Source organism: Callionymus lyra, chromosome 4, assembly GCF_982586985.1.
Source record: "Callionymus lyra chromosome 4, fCalLyr1.hap1.1, whole genome shotgun sequence".
NCBI classification, from domain to species: domain Eukaryota; kingdom Metazoa; phylum Chordata; class Actinopteri; order Syngnathiformes; family Callionymidae; genus Callionymus; species Callionymus lyra.
In genome coordinates this window covers 32,674,714-32,692,896 of record NC_141821.1, presented here as the reverse complement: position 1 = coordinate 32,692,896, position 18,183 = coordinate 32,674,714, and the positions used below count along the sequence as shown (strand labels likewise).

Genomic DNA, 18,183 nt, shown 5'->3' with positions numbered 1-18,183 from the left:
CATCACTCCCCGCCCAGAACGAGCTTAAGTGAGTTAACAACAGTTAAAAACACCAGCCCTGACTCCATGTTGGTGTTGCTGAATAATAATAATAAATACCCTCACGTTGAGTCGAATCATTTAATGGATAAAATATTTGAAATACATCCAAACATTTGACTGAACACAGTCATCACATTACAATGACTTTACATTTAACAAGCATGTGTCTTTTCCCTCAAATCAACGATGAGAGCGGCACTGAAACCATCGGTTCTGACGGCAGATTTAAAAGCTTTATTGGTAAAATATATATTTACATGAAGTCGATTAAGAAAACCTGTGCAAAAATTAAATGGGGGGGAAAGAATCGTAAACAGAATCGCAGCTATAAATATGTTAAAACAATCCATTTATGATCATAAAACAAGAATATATACAGAGGTTTTTTTTACACTTCCATAGATTTATCAAGACAGAAATGTTGCCGTTGTCCCTGCAGCAGCTTTTAAACATCTCTTACGACATCCCACTTTGGGACACGTTACCTATGGCGATGTGGGCACATTATGGGATGCCAGCAATGTTGCTGGCTACCAGCTTTTTTTCCCCTTGGAGGCTCCTTGTGGTTTTCCCTGCCGTGTTGTGGCTCAATGGAGTATAGATGCTCCCAAGCGTCACTGTGGTGGTGTGGACGGACTGTCCAGTGCAAAGCTCTGCTGCAATAAAACTAAAGAACTTCGGAGCTGTAAGAAAAAATTACAATAATGTTTAAAGAACATTCTATTACGAACACATTTTCTCAACAGAAACCAGGCACATTGAAGATTCATCCAGGCTTGAATACTTCTACAGCCAATCTCCTTTTCCCTTAGTGTGTGCTTCTTCGTTTATTTTGTGGTCGCGTGAAAGCTGACTTAACAAACGTCAATAAATCTGACGTAACAAAGTTAGAATTTCTGTCTAAAGCAAACTGTGGACAAACATCAAGTCAGAAGAACATCATCTTCATTTAGCTCAACATGTCCACATAAGACAGCTAACTCTCATGTCACCCTACTCTCTAAGACAAAACAGAAGTAACATTCCAAGATTCACATTGAATAGAAGTAGCTTAAATTAATGCAGACAGCAACACAAAACAGCTAACAGACATCTGGAAGCAAGTTCAGAGAAACAATTAGGGTTCCTCAGAAAAATGTTAAAACTTCAGCTCAAAACAAAAGTTATGCTGATTTATATAAAAAGAATCCAGGGCAAAACAAACCTTGTAAAATGATTTATTTTTTTTATTTTAAACAATGTTGGGTCACTTTTGGGTTTTAACTACTTAACTTTTTAGGAAACTATTAGAAACGTTGATCATTACAGGCCTGTTCACTACGAGGTTTGGTGTTTAGTTAACAAATATTTGTAGTTTAAAACAAATAATACAACCTGACATTAGTATTTATATACTGTACACTTTGAAGTAACCGAGTATAATATGACGGTCATGCTGATTTTCATCTTGTGTTTATCTGCTACGCCCATAAGATGGTGCTGTTTTTATAACTTTAATTAGCATTTTTGCATCATTTACTCAACGTTTTTTTTATTAAAAGACAAAATGTTGTGCTCCATTGAAATAAAATGGAATTAGAGGCGTCTCTATACTAAAGTTACAGGAGCCGTTGAGCACCATTACATGGACCCGTCGTCCACCCTTATGCATCGTCTTCAGCTTTGCCACGTTGTCATTCTTAAACACAACCTTATGTGAGCCTCAGGAAAACCTGAGCAAGTAAGTTATTTCACTGCGTTTACTCAAACTTTGTCTTTCATTTATTTAACCCATGAGGGAGGTGACAAGTCTAAGGTTACCTGATGCACTCAAGTCTCATCCTACTCTACTGGAACTGGTTGTGGCCTACAGGTGACAGAACCAGTTGGACCACACTCAACAGAGCAGCCGTGTGCTGATCCTGTCGCGTTGACAAGCCTTACCAAACAGCTTATTGAATGGAAGTTAAAGTGTTACCTGTTCTAGAAGGTTAATGGAATCCTGCAGGACAGTTTTGAGTAGAAGCGCCTCCTCCAGGCTTCTGTGGCCTGGATGGTGTAGCGGTCCGTATTCTGATGCCATGCTGGAGGGGAATTCATTGAGAAAGGAAGAAATACAAAATACATATTTAATGCACAACATATGACACAATAACTTTTTCATTGGAATCAGAATTTTGTTACAAGAAGGTGGTCTTTGTGTAGATGGTCGTGATTAAAAATAATGGTGCAGCAGTCACCTGGCCTCGCTCCTCTCCCTCAGGCGCTGCTTGGTGCTCACGTACATGCGGTGGGCCACGTCTTCCATCGCCCACAGTTTAAAGAAGAGGCCCAGATTGAGAACTGCGAGGATCAGCAGTCTGAAAATGAGAATTAATACATTTTAAAATGAGAATTCATCAACGATGTTCATTTAATTTTGGTGATAAAAAGCCAATATTTCACTCACATTACACTCATTACTGCTACTATGGAATTGATGCTTAATCCGTAGGAAGTGTTCATTTCTGTAGGACCTGTTACCAGAAAAAAAGTTATTGCATGTTTTCGAGTTTGTACAAATAATGTTTAACATTTCTAGTGTTAAATGTTTAAAAACAAAAAGTATTTTCTGGTGTCAAACCCATTTTTTCAAGTAGCAATTTAGATACAAGATTCAATACAGAATTATTTCTCAATGTTTGTTCCCTTAAACTACTATCCATCTATCTATCCTTTTTTTAAAAGCATGAAAGTAAAAGAATACAAAAATAAAAGGCTTCTTAATGTACAACATTAAAAATAATCTTTTAGTTTAATATTTTTTAATTTTGTTTATTTTAGTTTATTATTTTAACAAATCAAATTTAAATCACTGTGGAATGATTAAAAGAAATATCTTATCTTGCATTTAAAAAAGGAAATGCTTTGAGTTAGTTGGAAATCCTCAGCTTCTCCAATTATGGTTCTAAACTATATCAAACTAAACCTTTCATAAAAACTCAAAATGTTGTCCGTAGCAAAAACAGTGCCGATTCCCACTCATCGCTCAATTTGGTTTCACTGGAGAGATAAAAAAAACATGTCTAACAATCGAAGTCTGATTTCCTTTTGCTCCTTCTTGGCCGGGAGGGCGATCTTGTTCAGGTGGAACGAACGAGCACAGGACTCTTTTCTTGAATTATTTAAGACCCTTAAAATATATATTTTAATTGGTATAATCTGTAACCATTATGTTTTTATAAATTACAAGCCATCTGAATATAGCAGTTATACAAGAGGGATTAATTTGTCTTTACTTTTATTATTATATGCTTTTTTTTTGTTTTCATTTTTCTATATGTACAGTTGTTTTTTGTTTTGCATTCGTTTTATTTTGGTAGACAAGAGTAGCTGGTGGTGGTAATCTATGACTTTACCCGTGTTTCCCTCTCTGTGCTGCTCACGGTCAGGGTTGTTGGGCTTGTTGTGCTCCGACAGAGTGCGGCTGTACGCCCGCCTCCTCCTGCGGATCCCAGGCATCTTCCCCGCGTCTGCTGCACCCTGGTTGAGCTCGGCCTCCTCCTCCAGCAGCTCGGCCTCTTTAAATGTAGAGCATTGATAATGCAGGTAAAACAGCTGTGGGAGCAAAATACTTTATCTACGACACACCAGTGACGTAATACAACCCATAACCTGGAAATCTCTTCAGCCGCGAGGCAAAGCTTCTCCACTCACCCATCTGTCTGAAATAGTCCTCAATGCCACTCCAGGAGTTTTTGGTGATGAAGGACTTGACCAGTCCCCATGGCTGCTTCTTGTACTTCACGTCAGTGTAGACCCTGTAATGGGGAACAAAGCATCATCATATTCAAGAGCAAGCTTGACTACAACATCATAAAGAATGTCAAGTCAATCAGAGCTGATGCACCAACATAATATTCAGAGAACACTCTAGGAACTGTAGCGACACAGATATGAATCTTAAACAATGATTTATTTTGACCGCGTTTCCTTGTGTAATTAAAGCAGAACTCTAAGGGTGTGTGGATGACCCCTGACCCTGATGAAACAGCGGTCATGTGATCAAAATGCTTCTCATGTTTATATTCACTTAATTAAAAAAAACAAACATAATTGTTTCCCTGAAACCAGACACAATTTGTGGAGATTAGGTGAAGACACGCATGGCGACATGAAAGCGGTCGAACCGGTCGCAGCAACACCTTTTAGTGCGCAATTACCTGAGTCGACACTTTCGCTTGGAGCTGCTGATAATGCTGTATCTGTTTTGAGTGTAAAAGTAGTCGTGGTAGGGCACGTCATGCGTGTAAACCTCTGCATCCACCAGGTAATATTGGCCTTCCTTGGACTCTTTGTACAGCACCTGCAGAGAAGAAGCTTCAGCTGTCGTTTCTTGATGAAACTTTGAGGTGTAAACTTACTTGGTTCTCAGTGGCAGCAGAGAATTTACCAATCAGAGGGTTGCTGATGGTTATCACATAGCTCAGGCTCCTCTTCATGTTTCCTGATGCGTCCTTCTGCCAGGGCGTAAAGGTGGGCTCTGAAGGGTGCGTCAGAATGTTAGCGACAAAGTGAGATGTGGTTGAAACCATTTTTAAAGACATACGTGTCATTTTCCTGGCACTCATGAACCTGCGGATGAAGCTGGAGTCGGTGAAGAGGAGGTCGAACATTTTGCTGGCGCTGATGTGGAAAACCTTGTTGAGATAGAGACGACCCTCCACCTGTGACGGTCCAACGCGCTCCTCCACTACTGAAGGAGTAGAAGAAACATTCACCGTTAGCCACGTCACAATAAGAAGTCATAATTATGTTATTGTTATCAAGAATTGAGGAAATAAATGAACCCTTTCCACAAGAACTTTAACCAATCAGCATCCACTTAAATCTAACTAAATATCTGGAAGCTCTTTTGGAGTTTGCATTTGAGCTCACCTATTTAGATTTGCCTAATCAGGTTTGCACTGCAGACTCTGACAGTCCACTGTCCCCACTCTTATCAAGTTACATTGATGTTTTTTAAATGTTTCCTCTTTCGATGTGTCATTTATTTGGCTGGTTTGGACTCGACCACTGTAGTCATTTTATTCTGCAGCAGTAAATGTTCTTGATAATAGCAGGAATTTTTGTGAGTGGAGATTTTAAGTAAAAATGATAAATATAGACAACTTGTATATTGTGCAGAAACATCTGCTTAGAGGGGAAAACAACATAAAGAGCCGCTTTGCGATCCTTGTAGAGACACAAAAAGGACACGTGTCATTTTAAACTCAAGATCAATAAAATATAATGTAACAATAATCGACTATAACAACATGTCACATGTTTGGGTCATCAAATAGGGCGCATTTCTTTAAGGATTTAATTTGTAAGCAATTTGTAGAGCGCTTTTCTAGACCAGGGTCACAAAGCGCTTAAACAATCAAAACCATACCCGATAAAATATATACTTAAAACATCAAGACAACACTGAGACAAACACTGGAGTCTCAGAAAATCAGGTAAAAGCCTGCACAAATAAAAATGTCATAAGATGTTTCTTGACGGAGTCAGTAGATCCATCAAACACAGACAGAGAGGAAGATTGTTCCAAAGCTTAGGAGCAACAGCCTGGAAGGATCCCTCTCCTCTGGTCCTGAACCGTGTGTGTAATATGGTCATTTCCATGTCGTCCATGTTTCCTCACCTTCCTCAAAGCTGTCAGAACCACTTTGTCCCGACGCACCATTCTCATTAGCGTTCAGATCAAGAGAATGGTTGGACTGCTTGGACGATCGTTCCGGGAGAGAGCGATCCAGAGATGGCGCCGGACTCCGACGCGAGACAAGGTGGCGAGATTCTTCCTGTCGGACAAGTCGGGTAACATTAGAGATATGGATCCTTTGAGCGCGGCGATGAGATTAAAACGGGGAAATACCACATCGGGGGAGTTTGGAGAGCTGATCGGGGTAGGAAAGTCTTCCCCTTGAGGTGTAGAAGTCTCCAGGGGTCCCTGGCCAACACCGGAGAGTCGGAGAGAAGGAGGGCGCTCCATCCTGAGGACACCATCGTCAATGCAATGCCTCGCAGTCACACAAACAAATCTAAATCACTCAAACAAACACATGACCCCCCTTTTCTCACCTGGTCTGCATGTTTGCCTCTGCGGATAAACTCTCCATCTCCTCATTACTCAGACCCAGGTCGCATCCATAGTGCTGCTTGACCATCTGCCACAGCTCCACGCATGAGAGAGGCTGGAAGAGAAGGATGTTATCAAGCTCTGCCTTGGAAACCACAGACACCAGGAAGAGTTCAGCTGCCACTGGCGGTAACCTGGAGACACGACATGATGCAATGTGTGTTTTCAACACTGCGTGGAAGCATCTTGAGCTTCAAATTAAATAACAAGATCCACATTTATTTAAAAAATAATAATAATAAAAAGGCAATGAAAGTCGGATTGACGCGAGAAGATTCTTTCTTTAAAGCTCGTTGTGTTGATGGTCTAAACTTCAACGCGACAACTTAAACTCATAACTGGACGCTCTTCGTTTAAACCCAACTCGAAGAAAAGTGTCTTTGTTTCCCCTTTACTTACGTGATCCCTCCGAGCGGACGAGGTGAAGCGTTGAGCAACAAACTGGTACAAACACATACAGGAAGTCCAGGAGCTGAGTTTAGTTGACGAGCTGCGCGCGACTCCTCCCACAAGAACTCTCGATAAAGATGTAAATACTCGAAGAAAGTTCGCTTCAATGACGTATTTCATGCGCGCTTGAAAATCATGCTTTTGGGAGAATGGAAGTTTGGAGTTGCTGAAGGATTCAATGAATTTTCTCAAAAATAAAAAGGCACAAATTATCATAACTATGTGCAAGTTACAGTTATATGCATTTGTATTGCTACATTGAACATACAACAAATAATTGCATATGCCTTTAAATAGCTCACTTAATCATAATAATAAATCCTATAATAAATATTTAAAGAAGTTTGGGTTTAAAAAGTGAACACACTCTGACTCAGAAGTTTCATTGTGGTAAAGTAAGTAAGTCATTTATAATTTGTAAAGTACACTCATTAGTAACAATTAACTTTTAATATTCCATCCAAATGAGATGCTCAGGTACGGAATCTTCTGTTTTAAAAGGGTAGGATTCGTCCCTCCCGCAGGAGGTAGTTGTACTGTGTGTTTTGAGGTCAGTCAACTGCAAAACCACACTGTGAAGACATATCTATTGGTTTAGGACTCGGTGCTGCATAGACATGTCCAAAAACACCCATGTTTCATTGAACACACGTGTTGGTAAACGAAAGTATTTTCTCTCCTGCTGTATGTCGACCTTTGGGCCAAACATTGATTTAGAGCAGCACTGATAACTCACAGAAGTCCGTCGCAGCATAAGTTGGACTCCGGACTGACATGAGATAAGTACTTAAAAAGTACAGAGGTGAGTTCAGGTCTCTCTGCATGATGTGCTCAAACTACTTCCATTCATTACGGTCAGTAAGATCAACGTTTTGTTCCCTTTCTGGTAACTCAGGTGTGAGTGAGGTGATGTGCAGCTCCACTCCTTGATATGATGACATAAGTTTAAACTCTGACCCATTAAACATGGGGCTAAACACAAGAAGATGAATAAGAACACATTACAGTGATAGTCAATTAAATTAAATTAACATGCAGCGTTTTTCCCCATTGTACTTTAATTTCTCTGACCTCTTGTGAATATGATTGTACTCTGGTTGGATCTGCACGTTATCTGCCTTGTGTGCACATGATTGTGTGTGAAGATCCATAGTTTCAAGTTAGCAATATATTGGAGGTGTTGTGCCAACAAGGAAAGTAATTAACATAAAATATTTTATGCAATGCAAATGTTGTGACTTTAAATTCTGAAATCATTGACTTAATTGTGACATAGTTTCTCACCTTGTCCAGCAGGGTGTTCTGCCAAATTCGGAAAACACCCTGATAACTTTTCTCCCTCGCTGAGAAGGAAGTGAAGAAGTACTGAGGAGCAAGACAAAGACATCTTTGTTATCAGGTCACCATGTGAGTTCATGAGATATATTTAATTTTATAATACCTTGTCTGAGCTTGTGCAGATCAAAATCGCGTTGGGAATAAAACGAGCAACCTTCTCTCTGGTCATAGCCATGATGTCTTTGAGACACAGAGTAATCTGTGAGGTACCAGAGTACAAGTTACTTAGTGTTAGGCAGATTTATCTTTTATACACATGAGACAATTGAGGCTAAAATAAAAATGCATAATCATTCATTTAATTTAGGGTGTGCAATTAACTAACTATCTTTTAATTCATGTTTGAGACACTTTACTTTACAAATGTTAATGTGTGAGCTAAAGATTAAAAAAGGGTTTAAGGTTATACCATACATCACTGTGAATCTAATAATGAAGAACGGTTTGTAAAAGGTTTCTTCTAAAAAGGTTCCAGAAGTGGACAAGTTCTTCCTCTGAGAATGTACCTTGGTTCCTCTGAAGACATTGCTATAGAAGCAAAGATTGTTTTGGGACAAGTACAGCCGTCCCTGGAGGAGAATGTCTCGCTGCAGAGCACATGTGTAGTCTGAGGGAAGACATACATACTGTGTTCATGATGTGCATGCCTAAAGCAACATGTACAGAGATCTCTTTTTAAAGGGAGATCATCACTTTGTTTCGGTTCAAGAACCTCAATTTCCCCTCATTCTTTGGTCAAAAGCTCAAGATTTACAGAATATGCTGATGCACAACATCACCTAATAAGAGTCGTTCAGTCTCTGGCAGCTCCTTAAAGATCTTCCTGAACTCCTCACACCTTTGTTTGTAGGTGGGCACAGGAGTTTGGGGGGCTGCCAAACATTGGCTTTGTAGGTCAGAACTCTGAAAAAAGAGATAAACCAATCCACAAGATAGTTGGTAAGTTAAGCATTTACAAATCTCCACAGTATGTTTTGATTCAACTTGTACTGGAAATACAAAGCTCACTAACAAAAAAAACAGCATTTTCTTCTCCAGAACTCCTTTCATCAGCCTCTTCTACTTTTACAAAATATCTCATTAAAAACCAGCTCAGCAGTATACATTTCTCTTTATATAGAGGTCGATGGCGAGTCCTCAATAGTTGTCCAATAGATGAAATTGTGAAAGAAGTGACCGTTCCGTCTGTTCTAAACCCATTTGAGGCTTTATTTTCCTTGTTCACCGTTTTGTTAAATCTGAAACTGCGAAGTATACATAGCACACAAACATGGTAGAAGAAAAACAACCAAGTTGTCAAAACAATCTTTAAAATATATACTTTATTGAATATTGTTTTGATTGTTTAAGCGCTTTGTGACCCTGGTCTGGAAAAGCCCTATACAAATAAAAAGTACTTACTTACTTACAAGTCTATCGTGCGTACAAAAGTCACCATCTTTTGATTTTGCAAGCATCGCTACATAGTTATTTAATAATTATGAAATTCCACAATAATTGTAGCCAGTTATTAAATACTAGCTTCAAACCAGTTCGTTTTAATTATACCTGCAATAATCGCATTTTAATTTAATTATTGTTGAATTAGATTAAAAAAAACATATATGGAATGACATCAGCTGTAAAATACTGACTCTTTAACATGAAATACTACATATTTCTCGGAGTAAAGTCCCCATAAAGTTGCCAAGTATGAATACCACTATTGTTTATACAGTTCAGAAGTAAAGGAGACTGACATTATTTTAAAAAAAAAAGCAACAACAAAGCAGAGATAAGTTTTTTCCATCATAAAAAAAAGCAGAATGTAATTTTTTTGTCGTCATCACCTCGTCTTCGGAGCTGAACTGAATATCCCCCATGGACTGCGTCTCGTCCGTGACGTCATCGCTCCCGCCACTGGACCGGGTTGATAATGACGCCATGACTTCACTGTAACATTAAACAAACAAACGTTAAAGTCGAAAGCGTAGCTCTAGTAACTGAGCGTCAGCCACGTTTGTTGTCTTCTCCTCCTCAGGGGACGTCATTAGTTCTGCGCCTGGACCAGCTCGACAAGTTACTGTCACTCACAGACACAATAGAGAGCTTTAGGATCCAACGTGAGCCTCTTTTCTAAATGCACTTTATACATGTATATATATATATATATATATGTCGATATTACAAGTCAAATGATTTAATGATCTATTGTTAAAAAAATTAGATTCAGCTAAATTAGAATATGTTGTCTCTTCTATACACACAGAAGAACAACCTTATCTGAATAAATCTCTGTCTGTCTTTACCTTGTAAATCACGCACCTGGTCCCAAACAGAGTGTGGAGTCCACTTGTCTCAGTATCCAGTGTGAGAGTAAAAATGTGTTTTCTCTACAGGTGCTTCTCATCACACCTGTGCAACATACCTGTGGGGAGTTGTCGACCCGAGGCTGAATCTCATTGGTCTTTGAATAATGAGTCCAGGCCGCTTAAACGATTCCTACACTTAGATTTCCTGTTTGATGATGGGAGGGAGCATCAGCCTTCACACTGTCTATCAAAATAAACATTTTTTATTACATATCTGAAATAATTATGGTAATAGAAACAAATAACTGTTTACTCTAGACAACATCCTTCATTGAACAAATGTAAAGCTCTTATCCCAGTTTAGGGTTTATTATTACTTCAATAGTAGTATTAGTTCACTTTACTTTATTCCTTCACCATTGCTCCCCAAAATTATACATCCAAGGGATTTCTGACTATTGATTTTTTGTCTGAGATTGATGGTAAACCCTGTCACCTGTTTCACTTAATGGTGCTTGAGAAGGATGAACGACTTGATGTCTAATGTGGTTATTTTGCGCTCACTTTTGTTCATCTTCAGTATTTAAGATGGATGACCCTGTGGATTCCTCCTGACTAACAAATTGCAGTGTTTGTGATGCGCAACAAGTTCGGGGTCACCGCGGGGAAAGAAAAGAAAAAAAAAAAATCCTGTTTCACAACTGGTTTCCTTTGATTGACAAAAGATGGCTAATCTGAGCTATTTATAACATAAGTCTCTGCTCTGTGTGAGGCACTGAGAGACCTGTTGAACAGCCCACACCACATTCTTTAGAAACAATCAAGTCCAAACAAAATGGAGTCAAACCATTTTATCATGTTTTAATCCTTCAAGAGTAACATGACGTTAGATGACCAGCTCTTACACATTCATACAGCAAACACACAACAACACTGCACTGCATGAACACAAACATAAAAACGGGGACACCAAAGCGTTTTACGTCATTATGCTGGCAATAAATAGACTGATCTTATTAAAGTTATATTCAATATTCTTCTGTACAGAGGATCATGATTACAGTACATCAACCAAACTGCAGGAACACGACTACAGGCGGAAAAGATGTAAACGAGTGGGAAGAATGTCCTCTTTCACGCACACACGCCAACGACATGCAGAGGATCCAGAGTCAAGCCGACACGAGGCCACAGAGAGTCGTCAATGCAGTTCATCTTCGTCTTTTCCTCTACATCAAGTCGCACGACCGTTCACAGACATGGATCACAGGGAAGCACACGGGAATATGAGGTGTTGGAATGTGATTGGTGGGAGGGGGACATTGTGGATGGACAGATGACTACTCCTCCAGAGTACGGAAGCCATTCTGCATGTCCTCTACCAGTTGTGCGTACTCGGCCTTGATCTTAGCCTCGCCGTCCTTCACCGGGTCCTGAAACGGCACAAGCAAGACTCAGCACAAAGTTGTGTAGTAACAAGGGTTTTTCCACAGATTGTTTGACGCAAACACTAAAATTAATAAAGAGGAACGAAAATAACACAACCAAAACTTTTTTTTTTTTTTAATTTTAAACAGGACAGGAGCTCTATATGGTTAACAAATAAAGATACTTTAAAAAGGTGAAATTATGAGGGAGAAATGGAAACCAATATTTAAAAAAAAAAAAAAAAAAAAGACTATTAAAACTTTAAAAATAAAAACCTAAAGAGAATATTGAGAAGATGATTGTATAAAGTTGGCAAAATAGGCAAACAAAAGGAAATCACCAACAGAAAGATGATTAAATAAACCTAAGAAAAAGCTACTTGAATTGAATAAAAAAAAAAAAACTTGATATCGGGAACATGTGACAGGAAAAGTCAACAAGTTTTAATTTACGCATTTATCTGGAATAGTCGCATCTAATTCAGCTTCTAGTTTGAAATAAAGTCACTTTTAAAATCAGGAACATTTATTAACTATGTGTGCATTACAAGGGTAGTCATTCAGAGCAGTTTTATTTCTATTTGTTAAGGGGGGAAACCGACCTTGAATTTCATGGCGCTGAGCCTGTAGAGGATCTCGCCCATGTGCTCTTTGATCATGGCCCAGGTGATCTTGTTGTCACTCTGAGCTGTGGTCTCTACGGCGTGTCGTGCCATGTCGTAGAAAGCGATGGTGTTGGACAGGATTCCCACGGTCTTGTAGAAGGGACAGAACCTAGACAAATAAAACGTCTTCCTTTAGGCTCCATCAGGAGGAAATCAAACCGACTCAAATGATTACTATCCGTGTTTGTCCTGCATGTGTGTCCGTCAGTTACCTGTCATAGGGAGTGTAACCGTTCTGCTGAAGGAAGTCATCCTTGAGCAGTTTGGCCACCTCCAGGGTGATCTTATCCGTTTCTGCCAGTGAAGCCTGTCGGACGGATGAAGCGGGTCAATCATAAATAAAGTCTGCTTCCACCTTTTAACTCACCTTTCCCACAAGCTGCACAATCTCAGCAAGGTCCTCCTCTTCCTGCAGGATCTCCTTGGCTTTGGTACGCAGGGGTACAAACTCGGGGAAGTGCTTGTCGTAGTATTCGTCCAGAGCGCGGGTGTACTTGCTGTAGCTGATGAGCCAGTTCACCGAAGGGAAGTGCTTCCTCTGAGCTAGTTTCTTATCCAAGCCCCAGAACACCTGTCGAGGCAGAACACTTCGTCAAAATGAACCCTCATCCGTCGTCATTGCACTCGTCACCTACCTGAACAATACCGAGGGTGGCTGATGTAACGGGGTCAGAGAAATCACCACCAGGAGGCGACACACTGAGGAAACAAAAATCGTCTTTACCCTTTCCAAAGACACGCTAAAGACACAGGATCAAAACTGCACTCACGCTCCAACAATGCTGACGCTTCCCTCTCGCTCAGGGTTGCCCAGACACTTGACTCGACCAGCTCGCTCGTAGAAGGAGGCCAGACGGGCGCCCAGGTACGCAGGATAACCACTATCTGTTAGACAGCAGGTGGTTAGTTTAAAGAATGACACTGCTACAGCTCCCTCTAGTGGAGATCAGAGTCTGTTACGACACAAAATTGCGTCTCCAAATGACAGAGGTAGACGTTACACGGGTGTGGTCACACCAGAAAAAAAAAAAAGAAAAGTCATTTTTCTTCACAAGCTCTCGCTTTACTTCCAAGTTAGATGTGCTTTTACCTTCATGGGCATAAGAATCAAAGATGATATATAATACATTGAATCTAAAAATTGTCCATAAAAAGGTCTATCTATAATACATGTTTAGGTGTTTTTTTTAGCATTTTATTCAAATCTAAATGTTGCCATTTTATCCATATTTAAAAAAAAAATAAAAAAAAAATAGACATGTACATTTTAATGAGAAAGAACAATGCTTTTAACAACCGATATAGATCATGGTGGCCTATGGAGTGCAAGACTAAAAGAAACGACATACCAGCCGGCATCTCAGCCAGACGTCCAGAAATCTCCCTGAGAGCTTCAGCCCAACGTGAGGTGGAGTCTGCCATCATGCTCACGTTGTATCCCATGTCTCGGAAGTACTCGGACAGTGTGATTCCTGAGATATTGGATAAATGATGTAATAAGAATTTACAGATTGAATCTCTTGATAGATTGAAGGAGGGTGTAAGGCACCTGTGTAGATGGAGGCTTCTCTGGCTGCCACAGGCATGTTAGAAGTGTTGGCTACCAGAGCTGTTCTCTTCATAATGCTCTCTGTCTTTCCATCCACCTCCATTGTCAGCTGCGGGCCATAGAGAAACGTTACAAAAATTGCATACCTCAGATTTATTCATGTCTTTTTATATGCTTTGTATCCATTTATTTGATCGTTTTACATTCATGGACGAGTTATTGCTGCTGGACAAATAATTTCACCTCCAGGGGAGTCATTAAAGTACCATCCATCAAGCTTTTCTCAAGTGTCAGTATTGAGTTAATCAACCTGGTGTCAAAATGTTAACAAATACTACCAAATTGTCTTTAAAAAAGGAGTATTAAATTAATTTTCTTCAACCTCAGTTTTATGGTTATTGGAAGTCTCAATTGTTGACATCCATCATCTCTGTTCCTCATCTCATCCTAAACAGTGGCATCTTTACTAGGTCAGGAAATTAATATTAATTCCATTTCCTTTTGAGAAAACCATCTTGCGTGACACATAAAACGATTTGACGATCATTTAACTCAGGAGAAAATACCATCTTTTTGTCAAAACAAAACATGTCAGACATTAACAATCAATAATACAAATGGTTATTCTTTCTGTGCGGCCTGGTAACAAATGTTTCACAGACCGGTACCGGACCCTGAACTGGGGGTCGGCGACTACTGTTATAGATAATATAAATGATGGGCAATAGTATCACTAATAATTTAGTCTCGTACAGGTCAGTCAGAGTGGGTGAAGATCAGCAGCTAGTATTCCATGTAGCCACAGCTCACCTCAGGGAAGTCTCTCAGTACTTCAGACATCTCGTTACCACGCTCTCCACAGCCCACATAGACGATGACGTCGCTGTTGGAGTACTTGGAGAGGGACTGGGAGATGACAGTCTTGCCACAACCGAAAGCCCCTGGGATGGCGGTGGTTCCTCCCTGTACACAGCTGTGGAGAAAGATCAGATGTTCGGCACAATAATGTTGAAATAATCATGTTGTAAATATCAAAAAGACTCTCACGGGAAAAGAGCATCCAGGACTCTCTGTCCGGTCAGCAGCGGGTGATTGGCCGGCAGCTTCTCCGTGACCGGACGCACTTGCCGAACAGGCCACACTTGAACCATTGTGAACTTCTCCTTCACACCCTCAAACTCCAGCTCCATCACCACGTCCTGGAACACACACCAACATTAATAAAGAGGAAATGAAGATCATTTGAGAACTAAAAATAAAATGGAACACTCCACTTACAGAGATGTCATAGTTTCCAGGTGGTGCTACATATGTCACAGTCCCTCTGTTTTTGGGAGGCAGCATGATCTTGTGCTTGATCAGAGAGTTCTCATACACCAATCCATAGATGTCTCCCCCGGTGATGTGACTGCCAACCTATTCCAAAATCAAGACCGTTATGAAAAGAGTAAACATGGCAACTCCAGCGCAGCAGTCGGTCGTTTACTCACCCGCAGGCTCTTGCTGGGAGTAAACTCCCATTTGAGGTCCCGGTTGAGAGCTCCAATGTTCACACCTCTGGGGATGTAGATGCTCTGTGTGAGGTCATTGATGTCCTTCAGGGGTCGCTGGATACCATCAAAGATGGAGCCCATGATACCTGGACCCAACTCCACAGAGAGAGGTTTTCCAGTTCGCAGGACTGGATCTCCAACAGATACACCGGCTGATTTTTATGCTCAGGAAAAGAAATCCAGGATAATTCATAAAGATATCAGTTTTAAATTAAAATGAGAATCTTTAGATTCATCAAAATACAAGAATAAGGGAAGTAAAGCTTCAAATGAGAGCATAGAAAAGTTAAAGTGATAATGATGTCGTAATTATTCTGTTCTTGAAATTTTAGTTCATCATGTCACCTTAAAGATTTGCCTTGAGGCCGTCAAAAGAAAGGATACAAGTCTCCTCGTAGACCTGGATCGTGGCCATGTCACCCTCTAATCTGATGATTTCACCCACCAGCTCACTGTGACCGACACGGACCAACTCGTACATGGCGGCTCCTGCCATGGCTGTAGCTGTCACCACTGGAGGCAAAAGATTGAAACTTTGGTCAAGAGGATTCAAAAAAAATATCTGACTTGCACTTGGATTTGCAATAAGAAGTTTTGTTTCTAAGAGAGGAAGTGTGTTTTTGTTAAACGTTATGTTGTCGGTGGACTCACCAGGACCGGAGACTCCATGGACGTATCCAAACTGGCTCTCCCTCTCCTCATCCCTGATCTTGGGCAGCTTAGAGAAGTCCATCTTCTTTTTATGTCTCACTACAAAGTCAAACAAATTAAAATTAAAATGTGTTAGAAGACACAATTAAAAAAAAAAAAAAGTACATTTTAGTAGCATATGAAAAAATGTAGTTGAAGATTACAAGCATTAGGCTGAAACAAAACTATGAAATGTATTTTATACACAAAATGTAAACAATAATACACAATACAAACATTATAAAATATCCAAAACTGTCCAGTACAGAGCTGGCTCTTCACAATAATTGAGGAGAGGAATTGATCCCGATGGATTGAAGATAACATTTTAGTGTATGATTATTAAATCAAATATAATTTAATGAGTAAACTTTCACTTTAGTGATGCCCTTATATTGTCCTTCGAACTGATGTTCATTCTTCCTGTTTACTCACCACTAGCTTTGCGCCATCTGTGCAGGGATAAAGCAGCTCCACCATTAGGTCAATAAGAGTACTGCATGATTAGTGTTATTACAGTTATATGGGAATAAGCTTTGACAACTACAAAATGTGGTGTCTACAATCGACAGAAACTAACGTGGTCAACATGTGTTGTCGGGAGCGTCGATTGACAAGACAATGGCAAGATAAGGAACAGAGTTTCTGGTGATTGACTCAAAGAAGACCCGAGTCAACAGATCAACTTGTTTGATCACCAGGTAGACAAACCCTAACATTACTTAACAGATCAATGAGAGAAGCTGCAGGGAAACAATGGCACAGTGTCTTAGACGGACTACAGTTAGTTTAGATATACAACCAATAAAGAACCTGTAAGTTACAGAGTAATAGATGAGAAAGGAGCAGACATGACATCTGGTCATATGACTGGCACATGACTGTCCGGCTTTAACGTTCAAGATAAGGAAGTGGAAAATTAACATGGAGGGAGAAACAGGAAGTTAACTGAAGTCATTATTAATATTTTCATCAAGATGTTTTTAATTCACTCACAATTATTACGCACTTATACATTTAAAACAGACGATGCTTTCCATGAAGACACCATTTATATTTATAATATAATTTATATTTCTGACAGTATGATAAAACTGCCATGTTTTGTTTAAATGATGAATTTGAGATTCTATAATCGTTGCTAGTCTATCATTTACAGTAAAGCAGTGTTTTGGCACGACTAGAAAAAAACCCTCAGATACTTGACATGCAGGTGCAAAATGTTAGCACAGGAACGTGAATAGAAAGAATCAGGTGATGTTAAAATCATTTTCTTCACCTGTCAATGTTGCGTTGTTTGACGCAGAGATCATGAAATGTCCGCCAATGACACGAGATTCTGTATATTGTAGCCTAGCTAGCTTATACTAACGCCGCTTGAAGAGAGACGATCAAACGAATGGGATGGAAGTGTGAGTCGTGAGGATGGATTTAATAAGAATAATAGTGAGTCGTGTGCGCGGAGTAACACGACAGGTCTCGGCCTCAGAGGTAAAGCGGCTCATGTTTTACTGCAGTACAGACATGGAAGTGTTGTCTCACAAAAGATAACGATGTTTAGTTCAAATACCGCGATAAAAATGACCTCCGTGTCAATGTTATACTTACAGCCTTGATGGGGAACTGGTGCTTTTCTGTCTTCCTCCCGGAGAAACGATGCGTGACAGCAGGCTGAGGTCAGCTGACTTCATTCACTCGCTGCTTCGTTTTATTGCAGGGCCGCTGCAACTGACGCCATTTTGGATCCGCCCAGAGCCGCAGAGATCTGCGAGAGAAACAGATGCGCCACTCGAAGCCGTTTTTGGTTTTAATTTAGCTTTAGCAAATGAGCCTAGGGTTGCAGTACACTTATAAAATGTGGGTTTATAAATAAATAAATAAAGGATTTTAATCATAACATTAAATACCATAAGATATAAATAAAAAAAAAATAAAAACAGAAGGTGAATTTGCTGAGGCAGAGAACAAGCATTCTTACATCCGAACCTTGGCTCCTGATGGACATATTAGCTGGAAAGCAAATTATAACAAACAAA

General features: G+C 39.9%; 2 protein-coding genes across 2 annotated transcripts; both read right to left on the bottom strand.

The window, feature by feature from the left end:
• Positions 1–106: 106 nt before the first annotated feature.
• Positions 107–10,305, bottom strand: gramd1c (GRAM domain containing 1c). The gene is made up of 18 exons (XM_087789880.1): positions 10,277–10,305; positions 9,802–9,904; positions 8,752–8,875; positions 8,479–8,579; positions 8,076–8,171; positions 7,919–7,999; positions 6,127–6,239; positions 5,921–6,038; positions 5,690–5,846; positions 4,610–4,756; positions 4,425–4,543; positions 4,224–4,366; positions 3,718–3,821; positions 3,420–3,581; positions 2,471–2,537; positions 2,262–2,381; positions 2,000–2,105; positions 107–725 (listed from the first exon to the last, which is right to left on the bottom strand). The coding sequence occupies exons 2-18, from the start codon at positions 9,895–9,897 to the stop codon at positions 657–659; spliced, it is 1,923 nt and encodes a 640-aa protein (XP_087646006.1). The 5' UTR covers positions 9,898–9,904; positions 10,277–10,305; the 3' UTR covers positions 107–656.
• An 803-nt stretch (positions 10,306–11,108) lies between these two features.
• Positions 11,109–17,878, bottom strand: atp6v1ab (ATPase H+ transporting V1 subunit Ab). The gene is made up of 15 exons (XM_087789879.1): positions 17,756–17,878; positions 16,109–16,207; positions 15,842–15,970; positions 15,395–15,609; positions 15,183–15,320; positions 14,952–15,103; positions 14,715–14,877; positions 13,905–14,013; positions 13,705–13,827; positions 13,126–13,240; positions 12,991–13,054; positions 12,723–12,926; positions 12,568–12,662; positions 12,293–12,464; positions 11,109–11,696 (listed from the first exon to the last, which is right to left on the bottom strand). Exons 2-15 carry the CDS (start codon positions 16,188–16,190, stop codon positions 11,604–11,606), a joined length of 1,854 nt encoding a protein of 617 aa, XP_087646005.1. The 5' UTR covers positions 16,191–16,207; positions 17,756–17,878; the 3' UTR covers positions 11,109–11,603.
• Positions 17,879–18,183: the final 305 nt, after the last annotated feature.

Bases quoted from the DNA above. Each gene is read 5' to 3' on its own strand.
- gramd1c (XM_087789880.1), bottom strand. From the start codon at position 9,897: ATGGCGTCATTATCAACCCGGTCCAGTGGCGGGAGCGATGACGTCACG. The intron at 8,000-8,075 runs GTATTATAAAAT...CTTGCTCCTCAG, and splicing joins TCTGCACAAGCTCAGACAAG to TACTTCTTCACTTCCTTCTC. The intron at 726-1,999 runs GTAACACTTTAA...TTTTTCTTACAG, and splicing joins CCATTAACCTTCTAGAACAG to CTCCGAAGTTCTTTAGTTTT.
- atp6v1ab (XM_087789879.1), bottom strand. From the start codon at position 16,190: ATGGACTTCTCTAAGCTGCCCAAGATCAGGGATGAGGAGAGGGAGAGC. The intron at 13,828-13,904 runs GTGCCTTACACC...CCAATATCTCAG, and splicing joins AGAAGCCTCCATCTACACAG to GAATCACACTGTCCGAGTAC. The intron at 13,241-13,704 runs GTATGTCGTTTC...GCTGTCTAACAG, and splicing joins TCTGGCTGAGATGCCGGCTG to ATAGTGGTTATCCTGCGTAC.